At 44.9% G+C, this 25,272-nt stretch overlaps 1 protein-coding gene across 4 annotated transcripts in view; it reads right to left on the reverse strand.

Annotated features, from left to right (window-relative positions):
• PHRF1 (PHD and ring finger domains 1) overlaps positions 1-25,272 on the reverse strand; it is a 1,334,933-nt gene that overhangs the window by 1,113,852 nt on the left and 195,809 nt on the right. For 3 of the 4 annotated variants that reach the window (XM_069624056.1, XM_069624053.1, XM_069624054.1), the window contains exon 3: positions 4,963-5,073. In XM_069624056.1, coding sequence (XP_069480157.1) covers positions 4,963-5,073 — 111 coding nt within the window. Of the gene's footprint in view, positions 1-4,952; positions 5,074-25,272 lie in introns of all 4 variants that reach the window. The other variant, XM_069624055.1, reaches the window with a different exon arrangement.

Genomic DNA, 25,272 nt, shown 5'->3' on the forward strand with positions numbered 1-25,272 from the left:
TGTGTCGCCCACTACATGGTGGAAGGCACAGTACAAAGGTAAGGGGTGGGACGAAAAGGGAAGCATTGGCAATAAGGCTACATTCATGAAGTCATAACCAGGTCCCAAACTGCCACACAAGAAATGAAAATAAATTACTATTACTCATATATAGTCACAAATGATACACACCATACATTACAGGATCTAGAGATCTCATTGGGCTACTAATGCAGTAAAAACCGGCTGCACCCCTAGTGAATCCAAAACTAAATAACAGGTAAACAAATAACTCTAAAACCAATGTTGGGTGATCAAAATCAATCAAGAACCAAAATGGGCTGCTTGAAAGGAACCAAGTGTCGTAGGAGCCATATTGGCTACCATTGGGCATGTAATAAAAAAAGCATTGAGTGACAGGGGGGTTTCAGTAAACCAAAGTAGCTGCATTATGCAGGTTTGTGGTGTTCATAGGCTTGGGTGAGCCCCGACCGTAACTGCAGTGTTAAGGTGGAGGGGTAGGAAGGTGGTGTGATTTCAGGTCTCAGAGATTGGAGAGTACAAGCAAAATTACAATACTAGCACATTAAATTGTTTGAGAAGTGGGTAGACCTAGAAGACTCTGGAAACTCTTGCCTGTTAAAGCAGATCACGTTAAGCAAACGTCCTGTTTCAGATCAGATCGTCAAAGGCTGAACTACAACTCCAAGAGAGTTTTAGTCTGTGCCTTCTTTTATAGGCCATCAGGTGTGACAGCACCGGCGCAACAGAGAGCAACCGGTCTGTGTCGGACATGGCGGAGGTTGCTAAGCATCTGGTAACTGCAGTGTCAGAATGAATATCAACGGTCAGAATATATTAGATACTAATGCGAGTACATTCACGTGCATACAATATCATGCCGATCATCTCCACCTCAGATTTCATATTAACCCTTAAGAATACTACTTATGGTGTACTTTCTCTACGTACCCTAAACAAGACCAGAATACTTGATATTACCACAAATAGTTACACCATCTTGTATCACGGCATTACCAGTAGCATTGATCAATGCTCGATCCGCTATATAAAATACTGTTGCACTAAAGGTTAAAAGTACCATGAAGCTTGACCTACTTTTTATAACTGAAGACCAGTAAGCAAGAGCGCTGATCTTTCCTGAGTGGATTCCTGCCTCTATCATTCCCACTCAGACCTACTCTTGAATGACTTGTCTGTAGGCTATCTCCTACCCATTTGCTTACTGTGGCTACCATCTGCTTACTGTGGCTACCATCTACCGGCCTCCTGGGCAAATCACCATATTTCTCTGAGTGGGCGGACCTCTCCTCCTGCCTCCTGGCCTCTACCACTCAATTCCTCCTCATCAGTGACCTCAATATCCATTTAGCTTCTCCCTGTTCCTCCCCTGTACTCTTCCGTGACCTCTGCAACTTCCTTCCCATCCTCCCCTCTGGCCCGACTCACTCTGCAGGGCACACACTATATCTTGATCTCCTCTGACCTCCCCTCTCCATACCCTGGACCACTCTCTCCTAGAGCGATCATTCCCTCCTCTCATCTCTCCCTCTCTTCCCCCCCCCCCCACCAAGCGTGTCAGTTGAGGCTTTCGCCACCACCTTCAATCTCCCCCCCCCCCCTCCAACTCTGGTCGTCTCATCCTGACACAGCCCTGCCTCTGCTCTACTCTTCAATTTCCGATACTCTTGATGCTCTTGCCCCTGTCATGAGCATCCGTTTGAAGTCCAAAGCCAAGTGCAGTTCCTGGTATGACTGACCTAGCTACACTTAAACTTAAGTGTAGGGCGGCTGAGAGGAAATGGAGTGCTTCTTGTTCATCCTCTGACAAGCTGGCCTGTCGCCTGCTCCAAAGGCAATACCGACTCAATGTCCTCACCAAGAAGATAGTCCACATTCAAGCCTGTGTCTCTGCGGCATCCAACAACTCGGCTAAATTCAATATGCAAGGAGCTGACCAACGCTGCTGCAGTCTCTACCCTTCCTGTTGCCTTCGAGGCTCTTTACAATGCCCTTACCTCTCACTATCTCAAAAACCCAGAACATCCTGTCCACCCTCCCCTCTCCCTGTCCCTCCTCTCCCCTCCCCTCTCAGTCTGTGCTTCCTGACCCCTCTTTCATGCACCCCCCACTCTCCTTTTCATCCTTTCCTCTTTTCTCCCCTGATGAGGTCACTAGACGAGTCCGATCTATGAAAGCCTTGTCAAAACAAGTTCATCCCTGTTCCTCTAAAACCATCAAGGACCACATTGACCACCTCGCTCCTGCCCTTGCCAATTTCTGCAACCACTCCTTTGCCTCAGGATCCTTCCTTCCTTCTCCCCTCTGAAGCACTCCTTGTGCATCCTCTTCTCAAGAAACCCACAGCTGATCCTTCTCCTCTGGCTAACTATCGCCCAATTTCCATTACTCCCTTTCTGGGCAAACTCATGGAAAAGCTGGCCATCTCAGCTTAATCTTCATTCCGATTCTGTTGGCTGTCTCCATGACCACCAGTCTGGCTTCAGAGCGGCCAGAAGCAGGGAAACTGCTCTCCTGAACATCCGTGAAGATCTGCTCTCCAACCTTGACTAACATTCCCTCTGTCCTCATCCTAGTCGATCTCTCTTCTGCCTTCAACACAGTCAGCCATAACATCCTGCTCAACAGTCTCCGTGATAACCTGGTTATCACTGATCAGGCTCTGGCGTGGCTGACCTCTTCTCTCTAATCAGCCCTCAGGTCCAACTTGGGTCCTTCCCTTCATCTATCTCCCTCTCTACCTGTGGTGTTCCCCAGGGGTCTAACCTCTCACCCTGGCTTTTCAACTAATACCTGGCAACTCTCGCCCACTGCATTGCCATTTTCTCCTCAAATTTCCAGTGCTACACTAACCACACTCAACTCATTTTCAGGCTGCCCGATGCCACATCCTCTCTCTAATCGCCTAACTGCCATTCAAGATTGGTGTGCCGCTAATGATCTTGGTCTGAATGCCAGCAAGATGGAGATCCTCCTCATCGGCGCACCTTCACCATCCTCTCCCCTCACTCTGACCGGCCTCCCTTGGCCACCCTCCTACCCCCACCTGCGGGGCTAAGAACCTCAGGTTCCTCTTTGACTCACTTTCCTTCTCTGCCAAAATCTCCGATATCTCTAAAAAGTCAAACTTCCTACTGCACCTCCTCAGAGGTACTCTGCCTTTCCTCTCCTTCCCCCAAGCCCACTGTCTCCAAAGCTCTGGTTCTCTCTAGGTTGGACTATTTTAACAGCCTCTTTCTAAATCTACCTGCCTTTACTCTCCGCCCTCTGCAACTAATCCAAACAAGGACTGCGATACTTGTCCTTGGCCTCAAGCCTTGGGATCGCATCTCTCCAGCTCTAAAATCTCTCCATTGACTCCCAGTGGATGCAAGGATTAAATTCAAAACCCCCTGCATTGTCCACAAGGTTTTCTGGGGCCTGGGTGCAAAGCACCTTCAGCTATCCCTCTGCAAATGTCTCCCCTCTCAAGCTCTTTGCTCCTTTACCTCGAACTCCCTCCGGGTCAGTAGTATTTCAAAGAACAGAGCTGGGGGTAGATCTCAGTCTTCGGCTGGGGCCGCCCTCTGAAACAGCCTCCCTGCCATTCTAAAGCTTGACAACCATCTCCGGTTCCCGGAAGCACCTCAGGACCTTCCTCTTTGCTTCCGCCTTCGCTCCCCCTCTCCCCTGCTGATCTGTTTCCTCTTGGCGCCATGCACCTGGCCACCCACTGTCCTCCGGGCCCAAGTATCTGCTCACGCTGCCACCCTCCTGCACTGGGGTCTGTATCTGTACCCATACAGTCCCCGCCCCTTTTGCTTCCTGCACTTAGACCTACCCTGTCTGCTGCATTAAACCCAGCACTTGCCACTTGCTGGCTGCACTACCACCGTTTGTTGCCTTTATTATTTATTATTAATCCATTTCTCCTTTGCATCGCACTTTGCACTTCTCCCCCTTCCATGCACTTTTCCCCTCACCCTCGCTCATGCACTTGCACGTTCTCAATGTCACTGGGCCTAGTAAGATCGTTGTGTTCTCCCCTGCTCCCCTTCCTTGCCTTGTCGCGCTCTAAACACTTGTGTTCGAGCACGATAGAAATAAAATATCAATTCAATGTCACATTTATAATTTAATTGTAGTTGTACTGCCCCCCTCAAATATATTTACAAAAACTCGCAGGAACAATAATCAGTGGTACAGCAACAATTTGAAATGTTTAAAGCAACAGAATAGGAAAAAAGAAAAATGGCTCAAATCAGCGTTGGAGGTATATAAAAGATCATAATTGCAAAATTCCCCTTGCACAAACATTGATCTGGCTGAAAATAAACCAAGCACTGTTCCTCGCCATAAAAATGTTTACCAACCCTGAATGCATCAATGCAAGTTTGCCAGCTCCATCAAACGGCTAATGAGTTCAGTCTTATTTTCAGGAAAAGATTGAAACCATTAGAGATAACATGGATGCCTGATCTACTGACACCGGTGTTATGGCAGAAAAAAATTGGTCATTGAATTCGGAAGCGCCATGCCCTAAATTCACATTTTCACATGTAGTAACTGAGGAAATTGGTGGTCTACAGGGGAAACTTAAACCTACTAAACTGGGATTTGATCCAATCCCAGTTTACATGGCCAAGCAGCATGCCACCGCACCTGGTACGGCTATACCAACCGTGGTAAATGCTTCATTGCCACAGGGTTGTGTTCCCCTGGACCATAAGAAATCATACCTTGAGAAATCATACCTTGCACCGCTGCTAAACAAAATAAATACATTGGATTAAAATGTCCTACCTAATTATACAATAGCTTTAAAGCAGACACAAATCACAACTCTGTATATGAAAAAGTCTTGGTCCAGTTCCATCTGAAGTGTAACAGGTGACTGAATACCGTCATCATGCACCAACCACCGTCCCATACTATGTAGAATAACCACCTACACAAACTCACCAGATCCATCTTCCAGATCTTCATCTTCACCTTCTTCGTCTCCATCTTCTTCATCTCCGTCTTCCTCAGATTCATCTTCCTCACTCCCGGTTTCATCATCGGACTCCCCTTCTGCAAGAATTGTCACAGGGGGAAAGGCAATACTGATCAGTATTCCTACACAAAACAACCCAATCCCCATCCATGGTCAAGAATGATTGATCAATAGGCCTAGAGTCAGAAGTGCCAAAAAGGACGCATTGCTCAACAGGAATGTTTTAGTTTCTCTGGAATGAGGTACGCCACCCATTTGCTTTGCATTTGTGGTGAGGGTGAGGATTGGGAGAAGGGGGGGGGGGCGCCTAGAGGCAGCAAGCATCAACCACCATACAAAGGCCAGACACATTGTGCTACAATTCTAGCATACAAATTTGAAGCCCCATTAAGGAGGCCTTGCTTCAAAGAGATCAATTCAATACTTGTTACAAGGTGAAGGGTGGCATTACCACCATCGATGGCGATTGCCAATTTGCAACAACTGTTCCCCCTCTACCCTCTCCCCCATCCGTCAGCCAGGGCTGTTGCAAACAGTCATATCAGCTCACCCCCCTACTGCAAGCTTGGAGCCCATCACATTCTAGGTCCTGCCCGACAATGCATCTCCCACACTGCCACTGCTTCCCTCGTGTGTCAAGTCTTTCCTGTGTAGCCACAGGCCTCGGGTGTGCTATGTTAGGTTGATGTGATTTATACCATGCATTGCTGCCATTTCCATTGTCTCCAGCAGCTCTGAAAAGAAAAGGGGGGCGGTGTTCGTGGGAGAAGAGGGAGAGAACGCAAGAGTGCCTTTGCTGTTTTGTTGGTAGTTTCAGTTCGGGGGGGGGGGGAAAAAAAAAATCATGGCTGGGTTTGCTTCTAGGGTTGGTGGGTCATTCAGGTGTGCAAGCCTGTATAGGTCGTTGTGTGCCTATAGCGTGAGGTTGGACTGTGCAAATTTAGGGTTTGCGTCGAGGGAGTCGTGTGTGTGTTGCATTTGGTAGGTGTGTGGTGCATTTGCGAGAATATGCAGAGTTTTTGTAGGGGCAGCGTTGAAAGGGGAGATTCTCGTGCCGATGTTGCATACACTGTTTGGTGCTCAGAATGCAAGCCCTTATGTGGTGGTTAGTGTTTAGGTTCTTTCGCTGGGCCTATCCAGCTTGGTTGACTTGGCTCTGGCGTCCCAAAACAGGAACCATAATTTGTCATCAAACTCACGGTATAGGGGTTGCACGCTTCTATTGGACCGTGGTTTTGCTTTTTAGGCTGGCAAATCAAAGCAAGGTTTTGGCAAGTTCCTGAAGGTTAGACGGTTCCACTATTGTGCATATTTCCTTGGGAGTGCATTCCAGAGTTTGGTTGAGATGTACAAGAAGGCTGATCAACCAGATTACATTTTAAAATACAGTTTGGGCTCAAGACGTACATCATTGCTGCATCTCATTGCAAATCATTGCTCAGATACATGCCCAACCTGATGCTTTTCAGGAAATCCCTGAACACTCATCTGATCAGGTAATTCCCTGGTCACCTGACAGATACACCTCTGTGATAATTTTTCTAATGATCTGTTGTCCCGTCTTTCTGTTCCACTTGGGTCTTTGTTGCGCCCCGATGCCTGTGGGCTGCCGGCGTATTATAAACCTAAAAAGAAAAAGTAGTCACTGTTTTTTGGTATTCTAGCCATATTTTTATTGCAGGAACCTGCTCCTTGGCCATGAAATGCTCTTGTTCAGAGGAGAATTGCCTAACCTTTTGGACTGCCCTTGTACGTGGCACCAGAGTGATAAGCAAATGTATATTTCTCCTCTGTAAAGGGTCCAGTGAGCTAAAACTTAGTTGTATATTCTCCTGAACTGAAGAATTTCCACACACTCTTTAATTTTGCTCTTTAGACAATGCAGAGTGTTTTGAAGCAAATCGTTTTTTGCACTGGTAGCCAGTGTAGGGACACTAGTGCTGCTATGATATGCTCTTACCAAATGAGTAGTGCTCCAGCCTTCCAAAGTAGATGCTGTTGACAATCTATTCTATTCATGAAATGACGAGAGATGGTGGCAAGTGTTCTGTGTAGGAAAGTGAGAAAGGGAAGTATCCGTCTGATTGTGCATAGATGGAAGAAGCATTTCTTCACTACTGCATTGACTAGGGGTTCTAGTGTTCGGTCATTGTCCATCTATATTCCAAGGCTAACTACTTTGAATGCTTACATTCGGTTTACAATTTCAGTAGGCCATGGTATGTGCTGTTGAATGGAGTGGTGTTTGGGAGCAATTTCCGTTTTGTCTGGATTGAGTTTAAGGCTGTTGCTCCTCATCCATTTGTTGATTTGTGGGAGGCAGTTGGTGTCGATTTTATAGATTATTTGCATGTCAGTCGCATAACCGTAGCAAGTGAGACCATGTCCTTTGATGAGTGGGGTCATGTAAATGTTGCGGGTGTGCATGGTGTGGAGCTGAAGGGTGGTAACCAAGTGGTTTCCATTCTAATAGGAAGGATTTCATCCAAAGTCCGGTGATCTTGCTTATCCCCATTTTTCATTCTTTTGATTAAGGTTGAGCGGTCAACAGCATCAAAGACCATTGAAAAGTCTAGTAGCATCAGTGCAGAAGTAATGTTGAGGTCAGATCGAATTTTATTCATCCCAGATGGAGTTCCATTCCTCTCATAGGCCTGAAGCAGCCTTGTGCCTGGTCCAGCAGATTGTTGGTTTCTACATGTCAGGATTGGTCTACATATGTGTATTCCTGGAGCAGTGCCAGGTAGAGGGTGTTTGATATAGGCCAGTAGTTGGTGGGGCTGTCCAAGCAAGGTTCCTAACAGATCTTTGAGAAGTGGTTTAATGAGGGAGATGGGGGGGGGGGGGGGCCTCGCTTAAAAATAATAAAAGACTCTGTACGGTTCCTGTTGCCAGCAAGTGATTCAGGAGGTTGGGGAAATATTTGGCAGGCGCTGATTTTCCGAGTATGCTCTTGTAGAGGTCTGATGGGCAATCTACTGGCAATCTAGCTTTTATGATTTCCTTTATAGTTTATTGAAGTTTTCTGCCAATATCATTGTGAAGTAGTTCAGTCTTGCCATTGCCTCTTGAGTTGGGTCATTGGCAAAGTTGCTGCTTAAGCCTTTGAGGCAAAGTGCTGATGGCTTGTTGGATGTTTATGACTGTTTTTGTATTGTTTGCAAGGTCATCACAATTTCTGAAAGGAAGTGGGGGGCGTTCTTGCAGGCTGTCAAGGTTTCTTATCTCATTGATTATGTTCAACATCTTCCTGCATGTTTGCTCTTGAAATGCATTCGGTTTTATGCAGTTTTGCTTTTCAACAGCAATTCGGCTTTATAGAGCTGCATCAGTTTGAACGTGGTAGAATATAGAGTGCTTTGGTGCTGTGCTAGCATTGCTAGTCTCCTGGATCTGTGGAAAGTAGAAGCATTTTCAGGTGCAATCGGTAGCCATGGACTAATAGGTGGCCGCTGGCATTCTTTCAGAAAGCAGGTAAAGTGCTTGTCGAGGAAATGGTATGAGAGCTCAGAGAAATAGGGATGAGGGTACAATGTTTTTTGTCAGAAACATTTGGAGGAAGGTGGACCACTCAGACTAGGAAGAAAGCAGCACATAAGTTTTTAAGAATAAAGATGATCAAAGGGTAGGAAGAAGCACAGCCATCCGTTTTCATATTTAGGTAAAGACTGATTTATATGCCCGCCATGATGACTCACACCTTAGATTGTTAGCTGGTGGGGCTGTCACTGGCAAAGGTTGGGCAGCAATAAGCAAATGTTACTTACTGTAGTAACAACTATACTCTTCCTTCACACTCCCCTTTCTGCCATACTCTAGGGATGTCCCATGCAACCAAGCCATACAACCCTCATGTGGCAACTCCCATGTGCACCTTGCCCAAATATCGGTCCCTTAACCATATCAGTTTTGGAGACTCACTAGCAGTGAAGGCGGGCGAGCCTATGGAGGAAAGGGGACAATGGACCAAGTACAGTTACCAATGCAGTGACCAACGTGTTGCTATTCTTTTGTCCCATCCCTTTTTCTCCATAAGCTTGGGAGATTCCAAACCATCCTTTGTGAAGAGTGGTATGATTTTTACTAAGCAAACATTCTTTATTTTTTTTTTAAATAGCTTGGACAAAGGCAGTGTCATTTCTCAAACTAGAGTAAAGGGAGTAGTGCCTGCAGAATGAGCGAGAGTGGCCAAGTGGCTGCCTTGCATATTTCTGGTAAAGGCACATGCCTCTAAAAGAAAACCCATAGCAAGTTGCCCTTAAGAGGCAAATATGGAGCTCATTGGGCAGACCATCGCTCTTCAACCTTTTGGCCTTGAAAACTGTAGAAACCAGCCATATAGCTGAAGTGGCTTTCTCGATGTCACTAAGTCTGCCGTGGCACCCCCAAGATTAAAAAATGACGGTCTGTTTCTTAAATCCGTAGACCTCAAGATAGAATTGTAGAATTATTGCAAAGTAACGTATGCAATGTCATTTCCGATTCCATGCTAGGTTGAGGTCGGGTGGTCGGTGGGCATGGGGGGGGGCTCGATGAACAGCAACATTTAATTTATGTGAAAACTAAAAGCAACTTGGGTAGGAAGTTGTGATGGGTCTTCAGAACCACTTAATCCTTATGAAAACAGAATGAAAGGTTCCCAAATAGCTGTTTTCAAGGTTACCCAATGAAGGTCCGTTGAAGCCATGCATCCAAAGGGCTTCCACATGACAGGTATGACCACATTGAGCTATGAAGGACTAGCCCCTCCTAGTTGGGTAAAGTCTCAAACCGCTGAAGTGTCTTTTCACCTGTCCAGTTAACAGGGCAACGGTTTTCCATCTGGTTTTCAAATATGCCCAGATTGCTGTCAGGTAACGAGTTGTCAAAAAAATATTCGAAGCCAGATGCATGTCCAACAAGAAAATTGTCTAAACCTGCCTCTAGTGGATTCTTGTACCTAGACACCAGCAAAATAAGTTGTGCCCATTTAATGGTGTGTTCTTGCAGTCCGCATGATCTCCACAATCTTTTCTGAGAGTCCAGGGTGGCAAAAAGAAATACATCTTAAGACTCAAAGCTGCCAAGGAAAGCAATTGTAAGTTGGGGTGCACAAGCATCTGCCTACTTGATGTAAAAGTAGGAGTCTTATTTGCAAGATCCCAGGGGTTTTGCTTCATGGTGCCTCCAGATCAGCGCATTAAACAACCTTTGCCCTGTTTTGCGCTAGCAATCTCCTACCTCCAGAAGTAATTTTTTGCTGTGCCGAGAGGCGAATCCCAGTGATTCAAAACCGCCCCACAACCGTAAAGGGGCGAGCCTGTGGATAGGATCCTGATCGGGGAGGGGGATCAAAAGGGCACCGCTGCTTAGGATTGCTGTCTAACCACTATTGGAGGTCAAGGTATAAAGAACCTGGAATTTATCAATTCTGTCTGCGGTTGAGAATCTGGAGATCAATGCCCAGCGACATTAAATTGCTTTAATCCCATGTGCCGCCTAGCACAGGGAACATCCAAGATTCATGAGACCATCAGGTCCAGCAGACAGTGAAAATGTGACTGTAAGGAGCTGCATGCTTCTCAGGGATTCCTTGCGGCATGGAATAGGTTCAGGACCCCCATGGACAGTGGTAGACCTCCCTTCTACACAATCCCAGATTACTCCAATATACTGCAGTCTGTGTGTGGGATTGTACGGGTACTTGTGGGTCACCTGAAGCCAGAGATGAAACATGAATGCATCAGTTACAGTAAACGCCCTCTGGGCAGAGCTTGAGCTGAAGTGAAGGACTTTGCTGTTATAAAGAGGCTCCGCTTCATCTCACTGAGGTGGCCCAACAAGGGTGAAACATGCATCTGGGGTTGCTGATGGAACTCTTGTTCAGAGGAGAATAGTGTAGAATGTCGGTTCTGGGCTGCCTTTCGCGGTGGGACCAGACTGATAGGCCAATTGATGTACGTTTCTTCGCTGTAAAAGAGTGCAGGGAGTCAAAACGTGGTTGTAGATGCTCCAGAGTGGAAGAAATTCCATAGAACAGGATATTTGAGCCATACTCATTCGCCGTCGAGGTGTTCACACACTTGTTAAAACTCATAAGGCGTGGACTGAATTGAGACAAAGGATTTTTTGGGGGGCATTTAAATTGGTACTGATGTACCCATCCTTCAGATCTAGAGCACACAACCAATCTCCCCCTTCATCAGAGCAGACGGAATGTGCCCCGGAATGACAAACTTAAATTCCTCCATTCAACAGTATTGGTTGAAGCTGGACAAATTCATATCCCTCCAACATGCTCGATCTTGGGAAAGGCAAAACAGGAGGAGACGTGGCCTTGGGCCAGACTCCAATTTAACCTGCTTTATAGCCTCTGACCTCCAGCAATTTCTGAAGAGTGGGGGTAAGGGGGCCTGGGGGTGAGCGAGTCAGAATCCATTCCTCATTACCAGCAAACCCCAGAGGTCCATCTTGTCTGTGGAGCGGGCTCTCCCTCAAAGATGAAAATGGCGGAAGACATGCGCCGACCAGCGCGAGTGCTGCTGGGGCTTGGGAATGTCAGACCTTCCGCCCGTCAGCTTGGCTCAATGCTATGGTTAGGATTCCATTGTCAGTTCTAGTTCTGGATCGTTTCCTTGCACGACGCCAGGAGCTCTGGCTCACTCTATCCCTGCTTTGGGTATCAGCCAAGAAACTATATGACCCTTGGCAGCCCTTGTGTGTCGCTGCTGAAGACTTCGTAAGAGGTCTAAAGAGGGAGGATACTGTCTAGGCAGTGAGGAAATGTTATTTTCCCATTTTCCAACTACTCTTGCATCCTGGAGTGGATACAAGTGAGTGGGTACAAGTGAGGCCACTGAAAGGCTGAGTTCTGACTTCCTCCTTTACCTCTAGCAACAGTTTTATTCTCTTAAGAAAAGCTGTTCTCAGAGTAAGAGACAACAGCATGAGAGAAAGTGTGAATTGTTTGCTTGAGGTTACAGAAGGAGGTTAAGGTTAACCAAGGTGGAGGACGGCGGAGCAGAAAGTTGATATTGGAGCTTAGCAAAGATGTCATAGCGAGAGAGTGGTACCAGTTGTTTGTAAAGGGTAGTGCAGGAAGTTGGAATTTGGTCTATACAAGGGGAGAGAGATTGAATTAGTGTGGGAGACGGAAGTAGCATAGTTACAGTAAGGGAGGGAGTGTTAGAAGAGCATGAGGCCAGCTGAGAGGGGAGGAATGGCGTGCAAGGGGAGTCAGAGGTGGGGAGAAGGTGAGAGCAGTGCAAGGATGAGGTCAAAATATCCCCATGTTTGGAGACGAGGGAGTAGTATTGCGAAGGAGAAGGTAGTAAAGTGAGGAAGAACAGGAGTAGTACAGAGGAAGTAGTGGTGGCAATAGTAGGACATATGGCGGAGTGACAAAGGGTGGGGGTGAAAAAGTGTGGAAGTCCACGAAGTGAAGTGCGGAGCAATGAGTAGTAGCGGTAAAAGCCGCACCAGTGGTTGTGAAGGAAAGAGCAGTTTCAGAGTTATGAAGGTGGTAATATCAGAGGGTGGAGGTAATGGGTATGAGAGGAATATTGGAGAGAGAAAAGCACAGGAGGAAGGTGGGAGAGTAAGACACAGGAGAGTTATGGGTGGGTGAGTCAGACACAGCAGGAGAGTTAAGTTGGGCAGCAGTCGCCCAAAGGCATCATGGCGCTGGAGAGAAGAGCATCATGGACAAAAAAGGAACCGCCAATTAAAACAAAGGTTTTCCGGGAAAACATGAGATGGTTGTCAACTGCACAGATAGAAAGCAGTATCTTGTTCCAGAGAGGCAGACGCCACTGAGAAAGCACGGCCACCAGTTCTGGAGCTACAAAACGGGACCTGGATATAAAGGGCCCTGGTAGAGAAGCAGCCTGGATAGAACATACGGGCAAAATCTGTCCCGTAAGTATTCCCCGCCATAGGACAAATGAACGATACATAAAAGCTTTCAATTTAATTCAGTCGATGACAGGAAGCCAACGCAATCCTGGCAGAATGGAAGCAATATGATCACGGTATGAGGAGTCAAAGGCCACTCACAGTAAAATTCTTAAGCACCTGGAGGAGATTAAGCAAGTAGGAGGGTTGCACAAGGTAGAGAGAATTGCATTAATCCAAGTGACCAAGGACCACAGACAGAAAGGGGAGAGCTTTCCGCAGAACTTTCAGTTTAAAATGCCCAAATTGGCAAAATGCACTGAATTGAGCTTCCCTTGACAAAGGAGTAGTTTCTTACCTGTAACTCCATTTCTCCAGCGTTCGTATCTTTCATGGATTCACGTGCTGTAAATATTCCCCGTCCGGCACAGAGGCCTAGTCACCGCTAGGTCCCCCGTCACTTTTGGCAGTTGCAACAGCAGGGGAAGAACATTCGGCATGCGACATGCCGTAGGCCGCCCACCGCTTTAAACGGGACTCCTTAGGTGTCTACAGGCGCGCAACTCGCTTCTTTGTGGTCAAGGGGCAGACAATTGTTGCACCGAGAATACTCGTCCTTCCAAGGATATTTGGCCCTGGACGAGGGACAAAATCTAAATGGCGTATTCTCCATAGCGAAAGACAAATAGAGCGATGACAAAACCCAGGGAGCATAGAGGGTGAAAGAGGAAAGGCATACTTGTAAAGGATATGTCCACCCCCACCCCACTCTCCCTACTGTGTAGGCAGGCCAGAAGGCCTGGCCACATGGACGGCAGAGACGCCGGGATCAACAGGTGTCGAAAAGTCTGCAGCAGTCTTCGGCGTTGTTTCACAGTACTCAGTCAAAATTACTTCACGGGAATAACGACAAAGTCCATAATGACAATGCTGTTTCTATTTAAGAGCTGCGCATTGGGGCGACCAGTAATCTCAGGTGGAAAAAACCAATCTGAGGGACCTCGGCGCGTGAAGGATTTTGGGTACACTACACGTCACGTCACGTTAGGGATAGTGCTACAGAAATGCCTATGCCGACATCCCATTTCGATCCTCGAAAGATGCAATACTCCACAGTTACCACTGGATGTCGGACCATATGCACAGCATGTGATTCTAAGCAGATTAACAAGCGTCAGAAATATCTTAATTGTGTGATGAAAGGAACAAAACAATGCTAATTTTGTAAAAGCCTGAATCAAAGTTATTTCATACAGACAACTGTAATTAACAGATGTGCGTATACATCGCAAATGCGAAGATAATGCAGGTAACTCTACCCCAGGTCTCCCAGAAGGCTCAATAAGCCAAACAGCCACCACCCAACATGCTAATTCAGTGCCAGAAGTAGTATCGCCCCAGTGGGCTACCACCTGGCTCACCCAGTGTATAGCTACCGCCCCAGTGGGCAAAGACCTTCATGCAAGCACCTAACTCACAAAGTTGCTATCAATTTGGACATAACTCACTAGATTGCATTCTTTAGGGAACTCTAGAATTTGCTCAAATCGCTCAAGTGTCAAGTGAATAGTTTGTCTTAGTTGTCCATCAGATGTACTGCCAGCTCTTCTCCTGTACGGCCTCTCGGCTTCTGGGTATTGAATCTGATGATCAACTTTGACTCCAATTGTCTGAGACGTCCTTCTCTATTCCCTTTTGTTCGATGTTCAGGAATATGGGCCAAAGCAGTGCATCTTAACAGGGGCGCATCCCTACAATGCTTCTCTTCAAAATGGAAAGCAAAAGGGTAGTTTGTGTCTTAGTTCTTGATCGCTCTATGGTGCTGTAGTATTCTTAATTTCAGGGGGAAAATGGTAGATCAAATATACATGAGATCACAGGGACATAATGCATACACCACAAATCTTGTGGTGCAAGTCATATCCCCAGATTTGTCTCTTATCTGCACCATATCTAGTCTCATTGCCTGTTATGGCCTGATTGCACATTTTACATTTGTGACATTTTTTAAACCCCTTCTGAGCTCTCAACCAATTCAGGGCTTTGTTCTTGAAGGAAACACTGTTTTATGAATTCCTTGATAAACTTCGCTTTGGAGAATGTCATTTTAGGATGTGATCCTGCATATCTCACTAAATCTTTATCTGCCTAAACAAGTCGGCCAATGTCTGTTCAAAATGGATCGTAATTGATACACTTTTTTTGAGAAGGGGTTAATCCAACAGTATTCTTTGCATTGGCTTCCTTCTTGCTTTTGTTCAAATTTAAAAGCATCTGTTCCCGGTCTACCTTATTCGCTTTCTGGAGGGCAGCATTTACAATGTTGTCCTCATAACTCCTTGCTTTAAATCTAGTAGCAATGTTTCTGGATTCTATATCAACGTCCATGTCCCTTGAGCAGTTCCTTTTCGTCCCGCAGGGGATGCTTTGGATACAAGCCTTGGTGTGGTGACTCTGGGCATGAAGGATTGAATTGGAGGCTGTTGGTTTTCTTTAGAGCTTGCTCTGTAAGAGACTCCTTTCTGGAAACAATCACATCCAGAAAAGGTGTCTTTAATACTGGTCATACCTAGGTGCAGATTTAAAGAGTTAATATTCAGTTCGGATAAATAATCATCCATTTGTTGCCTTGAGCCTTTCCAAACAATAGGTTGTCCATGAAACGATACCAGCAAATAACTTGTCCCACATGACTATAATTTTTCAGTCCAGGCTATTGCGAGCTCCCACCATCAGATAGAGAGGGTTGCATAAGTGGGAGCAACACATGAGCCCATAGCTGTTCCACATTTTTTGCCTGTATAACTTCTCCTAAAAAATAAAGATTATGTTCCAGACAGAACTGAAGAAATGTTACAATGAGTTCATTAAATTGTTTAAAGCTCACTGATATACTGTCTAGAAAATATGTACAAGCTCTTAACCCTTCTTGAGGTTTAATACTTGTGTATAGGGATGTCACATCCTATGATGCCATGATAGAAAAATCAAGGGTATGCAATGGGATGATTACAAGCAAATCACATGTATTTTTGGCATAGGATCTGAGTACTTTACAAATGGTTGTAGGAAAATTCATTTTGAAGCGTTCTCAAAAAAAAGGGATCTCTTCGAGAAGACAGTTGGTCTCCCAATGCTTTTATGAATCTTGGGGACAAAACAGAGAAGTGTTGTAGGAAATGCGTTTGAGAAACATCTGTTCTTCCCAGTCTATCAGATTTAGATAGGACTAGTCCATCATATTCCAACTTTATCTGACAGTAGAGACATCATACATTCTTCATAGCAGATATCATTTAATTGGTGCATTGCTTCCTTAAGATAAAGGTTTCTGTCCCAGAGGACCACTCCTCCGTGAGCTTGTTGTATTATTAGAGAATCATACGATTGCAGACTAATAGACTTCTGTTCTTTGGTAGATTGGTTCTGTGTCCTCTGGTGTTAGTAATTGGTTTATTTTTTATTTGTATACGGTTCATACAAACCTCTACAAACATAAAACAATACACTTTGCTTTAACTTTCATTTTCCTTAAAACTCCTAAAATCCTAAAACATTTATTTAATCACAAATTACACACAAACATTTATGCAGAATTGCTAAAGTGCAACACTTGCTCAGCGCAATAAACAAGCATCCTATTAGGAATACATGTCAAGTCATGTTTGGAAATGCTCACGTCCATTTGTGCAAAACAACAATGTACAACATTTGAGCTTTTGCATCACGCCCTGATCATTGACATTTAGCATCATGCCCTTTCATATCATGATACTCTAATTTTGTAAAAGGGGAAATTTGTAATTGAGAAACTCTTGATGTTGCATCAATAAAAAACAATACTATTGCATGTTAAAACATATGTGGTCCTATTTGTCAGATTATCTTTTAGTCGATATTGAGGTCTTTAAAAACTATCTTTTATACCCAGCAATATTAAAATCAATGCACAATACCAAGTGAGGACAATGCATCAGCAATTATGTGCAGAAGACGAGTAAGTGATTGAACCAATTAGATATTCTCACACCACATACAGCGTATCCATAAAAAGGCCCCTTGAATAACTAGTTGCACCAATATTATGTTGGCCAAAGGCTGCTAGTCTAGCAGTTTCAAAGTGTGGACAGAAAATAAGGTGTTCAAGTTTCAGGTTCGATGCTGCAAAGGCAAAAACGGCACATACCATTAGTCTTGCTGTCCTCTTTGGGTTGCCAATATTGCGTTTGGTCATGCGTGTGAAATAGATTCAATTTGACTTACAAACCAGGTTCGAGCCTTTTCACAGGCAAAACAGTACAGTAAACGCGGGTTTCTCTTTTTCACAAAGCGTGCATATTCCTTATATGAACTGTATCTACCGATTGTCTCAATCGTGCACCCCCAATCAAACTCACGTGTTTTTTTCTTTACATATGAAGGACACGAACAGATCTTGAGTCTTTACCTCTATTATTCAAAAGTACTTTAATTTTTCATCAAACTGTGCGATTGATGCAGGATGAGCATTGGTAAGCATCAGGGACAAATCTTCATACAATGAATTACGGGGAGGAGTATCATTTTCGCATAGTTAGTGATCATTTTCCATTGGAGTTTAGATGAGAGAACTTAACCCCAATTCATGTCTTGATGGAATTTGACAGAGCATTCGAGAGTCCAAGTGTTTTTTTTCCATATCCGTTCCTGTAGTTGATCCAAGAACTTAAATATGTCTAACAGGCACATGTACAGGCTGTATAATAAAGTTGCTCTGACCTTCAGCGTGTAAAACTCCATAACTGGCATAACTGCGTATTTACAGTATTTAGAATATATTCTCATCTGCGACAAAAGTGGTCTAAGCTTTACGTTCAAAGAAGTCCTCCACATAAGGACGGAAGATGTGTCACATAAATTGTAACCTAAATATCTGGTTGCTAATGTGCGCTCAATATTTATTCCTCCTATAGACCATTTGAAGAAACATCTTCCTATTTGCAAATATTACAATGTTAGATTTGCTCGCATTCGACTTTAAGTTGTATTTTTGCACGTAGAGGGAGAATAGTTTGTTTTGTAAGCCAAAAGGCGTTTTGTCAAAAAGAATCAAATTGTCGGCAAAGGCCATCCAACGAAGATGGAGTTTACCTAATCTGACTGTGATGAGGTGATCATGTTCCCATATATGGTTCAGATCACACAAGTAGAGATTGACGATCCTTGTTTCACTCCAGTAAAAGTAGGAATGGCATTAGTCAGTGCACCTTCTTGATTGATTTGCACCTTGTAATTCATGTTGGAGGAGCATAGCTGTCATGGCCACTGGCAAGGAACCAGAGACCCCACAACAGAGGGTCCAGTTGGACCCAGTCCTGGCACTTTTGGCGCCAGACTCATGCATAAGTGTGCACTGCACACTTATTTTTGTGCAAGGTGCTCGTCTCCCCTGTAGGGGCCTCCACATGCATCCAGTTCGGGCATGGCCTTGAGAAGGAGCTGGGCTGCACGTGCAGCATCCTTTTAGGAGTGGCAGGGTGGGGCCATGAGTCAGAACTAAGGGGTGTGGCCGGAGCCAGGCTATTTAAGACTGCCCCGCCCGCAGGCAAGTGCTTCGCGCTAATCTGCTTATGACAGCGTAACGTTCACCGCTGCCTGAGCGCATTCTTACCTGCTTCCAGCTACCGCAGCCTGAACGCATCCTTACCTGTTTCCAGCTACTGCAGGCAGAGCGCATCCTTACCTGTTTCCAGCTACCGCAGGCAGAGTGCATCCTTACCTGTTTCCATCTTACGGCCAGCATCATCGTAGACCCAGGCATTCTTCTTCCGCTTGGAGACCGCCGGAACGCAGCTTTCACGCCGACATCATTCCACCACGAGCAATCCATCGGAAGAAGGAACCTGCAAGAGAATGAAAGACAGGTTAGAATTCACAATAGACATTATGCTTAAGGTCGCGCTTTGACAAATCCACGCGCTAGACCTTAAATCACTCACCTTCCGTCGGAGCATTGGGAACTCCATTCTGTTCTCATTGGGCCCCGCTTCATGCACCACAACTACCGCATATCACCTATTGGGAGAAAGCAGAGGGAAGCCATTATCACAAGGATACGGACAATAATCAATACTACAATATCTAAAAGCCAAGACACTTACCTTAAGAGTGGTTCAGCCACAGCCGGGCTGCTATGCACATGGGCCAGTGAAGGAACTCGGTCCATCAAACGCGCCCCTGCAGTGAGGAGGACGGAGAGCTCGCCATCATCAATAAACATATCCTCGATGGGGCAGTGCCAAAAACCAGCGCAGTCCATAGCACACGCGCAGGGGAAGAAGTCTGACAAGGGGAATCCACTTCAAGGGAGGGCTGCAACTGTGCCCCACAGTACCCGCAGAGACCAGGTGAGCGTAACAATAGCAATTATGAGAGTGGTGTGCCGGGATGCTGAGATCTGTCATTTTGTTCCACAGATTTCATAGAAGTCGGTCAAAGGCTAATGTCATATCCAATGTAGCCATGTAACCTGGTCCGCTATCTGTGAACTTGGAGGTGTCAAGAGAATGGTGGCATTCAATGCAGTTCCCATATGTTTACGAAAACCAACTTGAAATCGTGATAAAATGTCATGATCTTGTATAAACCGTTCATCGAAAACATCGTTGATGAAGCGTCCATAAGCGCAATAGGTCTAAAATTGGAACAGTCTGATGGAATGCCTTTTTATAAATGGGGCTAATGATGGAGGGTAACCAAGATTCAGGAATTTGGTTGGAATTGAAGATATGATCAAACATCATTAAGAATTAAGGCCCAGATATGAGGGACATCATTAAATAAGCAAGATGTTATACCATCAGGGTATGCAGCTTTAGAATAGTTGAGTTTGGAGATAACCCACTTGACATCCTCCAGTGACCATGTACTTTGTCCCATCAAAGAACTGTCAAGATGTTTAATAGATATGTCCATGTGTTCCAAAGGAATTTGGTATTTAAGTGATGTGTTTTGCCACACCTCAGCTGAGCTAGATGATTGAAAATTGTCAGTGCCTATTCTAGCAGAGCTTAACACCGGGCATACATTTTTGGTGTTATGTTTACATTTGTTTTGGATAATATTTCTGATTGTCTGCGATGTGTAGCCTATGTTTAATTAATTTGATTTTGTTCTTATATGTCTGACATATCCGCTTTTATTGGCTTGTTGATAATGCTGCAGACATCACTGCCCGTTTCAATTCCATAAGCTTTGTTTTGCTGCCATTTAAGGTTTGCAATTACTCTATTGAATGTATGATTATGTTCAATGTTTCATATTCCGGTTTAGTAATTATAGTATTGAAATGATATTTAATCAAAGTTATTTCAGTCCTCTACTTGTTGAATATCTATTCGGGTAAATCATATCTGCTTCCAACATGATATCTTTGCTAACCCTGTATGTTAGTTCTTGACAGTTTTGTGTTCCAATGTACGGAGACTGCATGTCGATCCATTTCAAGCATAGCGAGTCTCGCCATGCTTTGCTGCCACTCATGTGGGATGTTCACATTTAAGTTGTTGCAGGATCGAATGCACCAACTATGTTAGCGGAAACACCAAAGTAATCAATATAAGACCTATTGGAGCCTCGTTACCAGGTGAAAGATTATCCTGTCTCGACTATTTGGATATCTAATTCAGATAAATATGTAATCCAATTTCGCCTTCTAATCCTAGACGCGGACTCAGAAGTTCCGTTTATTTCGCAGTTATTAACTATCCAAATAAATTAGAGTTAAAGCCGCCTCCTATTACTGCGCAACTTCGATTTTGCAGAAAGTCATCTAGCATTGTATCCAATTTAGAGAAGAGCATAGATTGTGATATCCTTAATGGATTCCAATATAGGCAAACTGGAAGGGCCTCTAGATAGTCCGACGGTCGACCACCATTCAACACCCCTCCACTTCTGTTCCTGGAATACCGCGGGCACTTACAGCTTACAACGACGGGAGATGCGAATTTAGCATCATTCGATATCATCTGTCTACAAGAGACTTGGTTGGTACAAACACCTGCCATGGACGACTATGACATCATTCAGGCCCCAGCTAACAAAGGGCTACTGGGTCGCCCGACGTCGGGCCTTCTAATGGCCTATCGGCAGGGAACTGACCTAAAACACAAGGCCACACTTCTAGCCAACCTCTCGATCTTGGCAGTCCTACTTGATTGGGTTGAAAACTCCTATTCCAGATCTTCGCAAATTGCGATTGTGGAACACGTACTGGAACCCGGCAGCTATAAACCCACAGTCCTACCTAACGATGGAAAACCTGGTGGATGAAATTCAAGCTACGCGTCAGGTCTCAGCCATCATAATCTGTGGGGACTTAAACGTCAGATGTAGTGAGGGAGTCACAAAACCTGGTAAAGCTTCAAACCTGACGCCAGCAGCAAAAAGAGGGCACCTTTGGGCATCCCTAATGTCCTCAAGAAACCTGGAAAACTTGAATTCTGTCTTCCCGAATGCCCATCATTTGCCAATTTGGGAACAAGGTCCCCTCAACGCCACCATTGATTACATTTACACATCAAGACAACTCTTAGGGAAGGTGAAAACCTTTGAAGTACGCAAAACAGCCAGCGACCATAACCAGCTCACAATGTCATTGGTCACCCACTTTACACAGCCCGCGCCGCATGTTCTGGCAGTGGAACCAAACCAGCGCGGAAACAGACTGAATTTGACAGCACGAGCAGTTACAGCCCTGCAGGCCAAATATGTCTGTAAGGGGAACACCGAGAGCAAAGAAAACCTGGACTACGTTCCTCTATTGGTACAACAGGGCGAAAACCAAGCAGCAGTCTTCCTCGCTCATTCAACCTAAACACTCTTACGATGCTGCTCTTGTAGCTAAAAGACAAGAGCTTTGCAGTCTGAAGAGACAGCTGGGAAACTTTCCCCAAAACAAAGATCAACTAAGCCTGGCAACAGTAACCTAAAAAAAACTGGGTAAATCACCGCCACCAGCTCTATCAGCAGGATGTGGAATGCATGTTAAAAGCCATCTGCGGAAACGAGGCAAAGGAGTTCTGGTCAATGTTAAAATCATCGGCCCCTTCACTTAATTCAAAAATCAACGTCATAGCAGAGCAAAAATGGATCTCTCACTTTGCCACATTTTTCCAAGCACCGGCAACAACATCCCCAGTAATAGAGGCTGCAATGGGTGACAATCAGTTGGCCACGGACTGGTTAAAATTGGACGATCAAGCCGAAATCGGAGACCAAATCAAAAAATTGAAGATCTCGAGAGCAGCGGGCCCCAACGGCATCTCCAACATAGACTTGAAAGCAAACCCAGAAGAATGGGCTTCGATGATCGCGTTGATTTTCACAAAATGTGCGGCGCAGAAAGACCTGCCGCCTTCGTGGACCAAATCCCATCATCGTCCCGATCTATAAGAAAGGCGACATCACAGACCCGCTAAGCTATCGTCCCATTGCTCTGTTGGACTGTATTGGCAAAGTCTATGGGAGCCTGCTCTTGAAACGATTTCAAGCTTGGGCAGAGTTGGCCCCGTGTAATGACAAGTTCCAAATTGGCTTCAAAAATAAGATGGGCACGGCGGCTAACATACTAACCATCAGCACCCTAAAAAGTAAGGTCTGGGAAGGGAAACCTCGAATCTTCGTTGCCTTAATCGACCTCTCCCAGGCCTTCGACCTAGTGGACCGGAAACAACTATGGCAAAAACTAGAAGGGTGGAGCTGCCCCCAGGAGCTTCTGCAGCCAATTAAAGCCCTACACTCGGACACCACTCTAAGGGTCCGACTGTCACAAAGGGGAAACCTACAGGAGCAATTTTGACTGAACTGGGGGTAAAACATGGTTGCCCCATGGCTCCAGCGCTGTTTCTGGCCTATATCGGCGACCTCGGGACATCAAAAGGCCCAACATGCACTTTTCCACCACAATTTGCAGATGCCAAAATAAGCCATCTCTTGTACGCCGACCTAAACTTATTGGATCAGACACAGATTGGCCTACAGAGGCAGCTTTCTAATCTCGTTTATATGCAGGAAAACAATCTAAGAATAAACAAAGAAAAAACAAAAATCTTGATAATGGCAGCTGGGCACAAAAAAACCAATGACAAATTCACATGGCGTCTGGAACACCACTAGATCGAAAGGGTCACTGAATATAAATATTTGGGTGTACCGATTGATAGCTCGAAACTTGAGACCTCTATGCAGGCATCCCTCCACAATAAAACCAAGCAGTTGGCTTCTCAAGGAAAAGCAATCGATATCAAATTCGGAAAATTCTCCTGTATCCCAGTGTTAGAATTTTACAGGAAAAAAGTTGCGCCGTCCACCACCTAGGGTGCTGAAGCCATGCCATCGGTCCCAGCAAAAACTTTGCAGTACTTAGAAGGCCTGTTCTGGAAGTCGGTGTTTGGCCTGCCCAAATCTACATCCATTGCTGCAATTCGTCGCGAGTTGAGCCTTCTGTCTTTAAAGACAACGGTAAATATCAATACACTCAGGCTATACAGGAAATGTATAATGGACGACAGCGATCACATCTATGGCCTCCTCAACAAAGAAATCCACTCTGGTAAGGTGAAGATGCCGACAGCCTGGAAAGATTTCAACAAGGCCCAACTCGACTCGGTGGAGTGTTCGGATTCCGATCTCAGCACCAATCCCACTAGAGTATCAGAAACTAAAAGACCTAGATTGGATTCAAACTCAAGAATCAGCATCTAAGAACAAACTTCTTATTCACCTCCCCCCCCCCCCATTTGTCAGCAAACTCAACGAGCCGATGAAATACCTGCAGAAATTCCCCAGTAGGGGGCCCGAAACGCGCTCCCAAGGATCAGATTGAATCTGCTAGAGACCAACGAAATCCGGTACATCAGAGGACTAGTGGACTCAAGCACATGCCGTCTGTGCGCAGCTGAGACTGAATCAATTAGACACCTGCTGCTGGTCTGTCCAAAAACTAACTCTGAGAGCAACTTACTTCAAACACCTAATCGGGGACGACAGAGGGTGGGACGAAGAAACCTGGTGGCCAAGACTGATTGGAGGAGACCGTACATCGTGGCTCCTAGCAACCACAAAAATCTTGGAACACACCATGAAATTGTTAACATCCTGAGGCGCCCACCCTGAGTAGTCGCAGTGACTTTGTTTCTTTCCTTTCTTTCAGCAACTTGTTTTTGTAAAGTTTGCTTTTTGAACATACACAAATAAAATAAATATATGCAAATTAGAAAGCAACACTTCTCCTCGCCGTCTATATCAAGCTCTATTACCAACAATTCTTCATACGCCGAAATTAACCGAGTGCGCACTTTCACGTTGGTCTCTAAAAATCACAACCTCCAAATGGTCTACCTTCATGACCAATGATTGCGGGTTGTGTGTAGGTAATGTAGCCTTTCAAATAAAAATGTTGCACTTTTAGTCTCTTGCGGTAATCTAACTGATGGTTGATGGCCAGTAGGCAATGATTAAAACCATGACATTCAATTGTTAAATCAACACGAATTCCAGGATTTAAATGCAATAGCTTTCTGGCTACGATTGTGTTGAAGGTTTTTTCTACTTGGAAGAAGGCTTTAAATGAAAGGTTTGATCCATGATCGATCCTTTACTCCACTGGCAAGTGAAAACAGCTGAGCCACCATCTCCTCAATAGGTACCTTCAGGTTATCAGAATTGTATGAGATTCTGATGTCAGCGTTCATGGTCGTCACCTGTGTGTCTATAAAGATAAGTGCATCTTCCTTTGTTTTAAAAATATGAGCACTCAACCAAAAGTGAGTCAAGCCAGCTTGCTGTTCCCAGACGAGTCTTAATATGGGAGTGAAATTGACAAATCATATGATGGTTAATTGTGGATAGAGTGACCCAGTCCAGATCATCGGAATTTAAAATTCCAATGTTTGAACATTGGAATCTGTTTGAACAGGTTTAGCATATATGAACAATTGAGTCTAGACCTCCCATTTATTTTGGCGTATTAGGCATGAGCTTGTTCAGCTCAAATTCAATTGGTGCGTTAGTGTTCGACTTGCTAAGTACTTCAATGGTCAGATGTATATGGCTCAATGGGAGCACTTTCCTTGTCTGTGTGTCCTGCTGTGGCAACTGAGACTTCCTCAGACTGAAAGTTTATTGCATTTTCTGTGATCATGTTATTAGATTGGGGTGACTTGGATGATTCAACAGTCCAACTTTTTATTTTTTTAGATAAGATTGTAAAAAAACGAGATAGATGCGTTTGTCTGATGTTATTGGAGGAGGTTAAAAGATGGTAGGGGACCTTGATAGTAAATTGACATTGTTGGTCTGGCAATCCACTACTTACTGCAACAGAGCTTGACATCTTCATGGCACACTTATTTTGTTTGAGT

The sequence above is a fragment of the Ambystoma mexicanum genome, chromosome 11 (genome assembly GCF_040938575.1).
Source record: "Ambystoma mexicanum isolate Mex_15411 chromosome 11, UKY_AmexF1_1, whole genome shotgun sequence".
Taxonomy (NCBI): Eukaryota; Metazoa; Chordata; class Amphibia; order Caudata; family Ambystomatidae; genus Ambystoma; species Ambystoma mexicanum.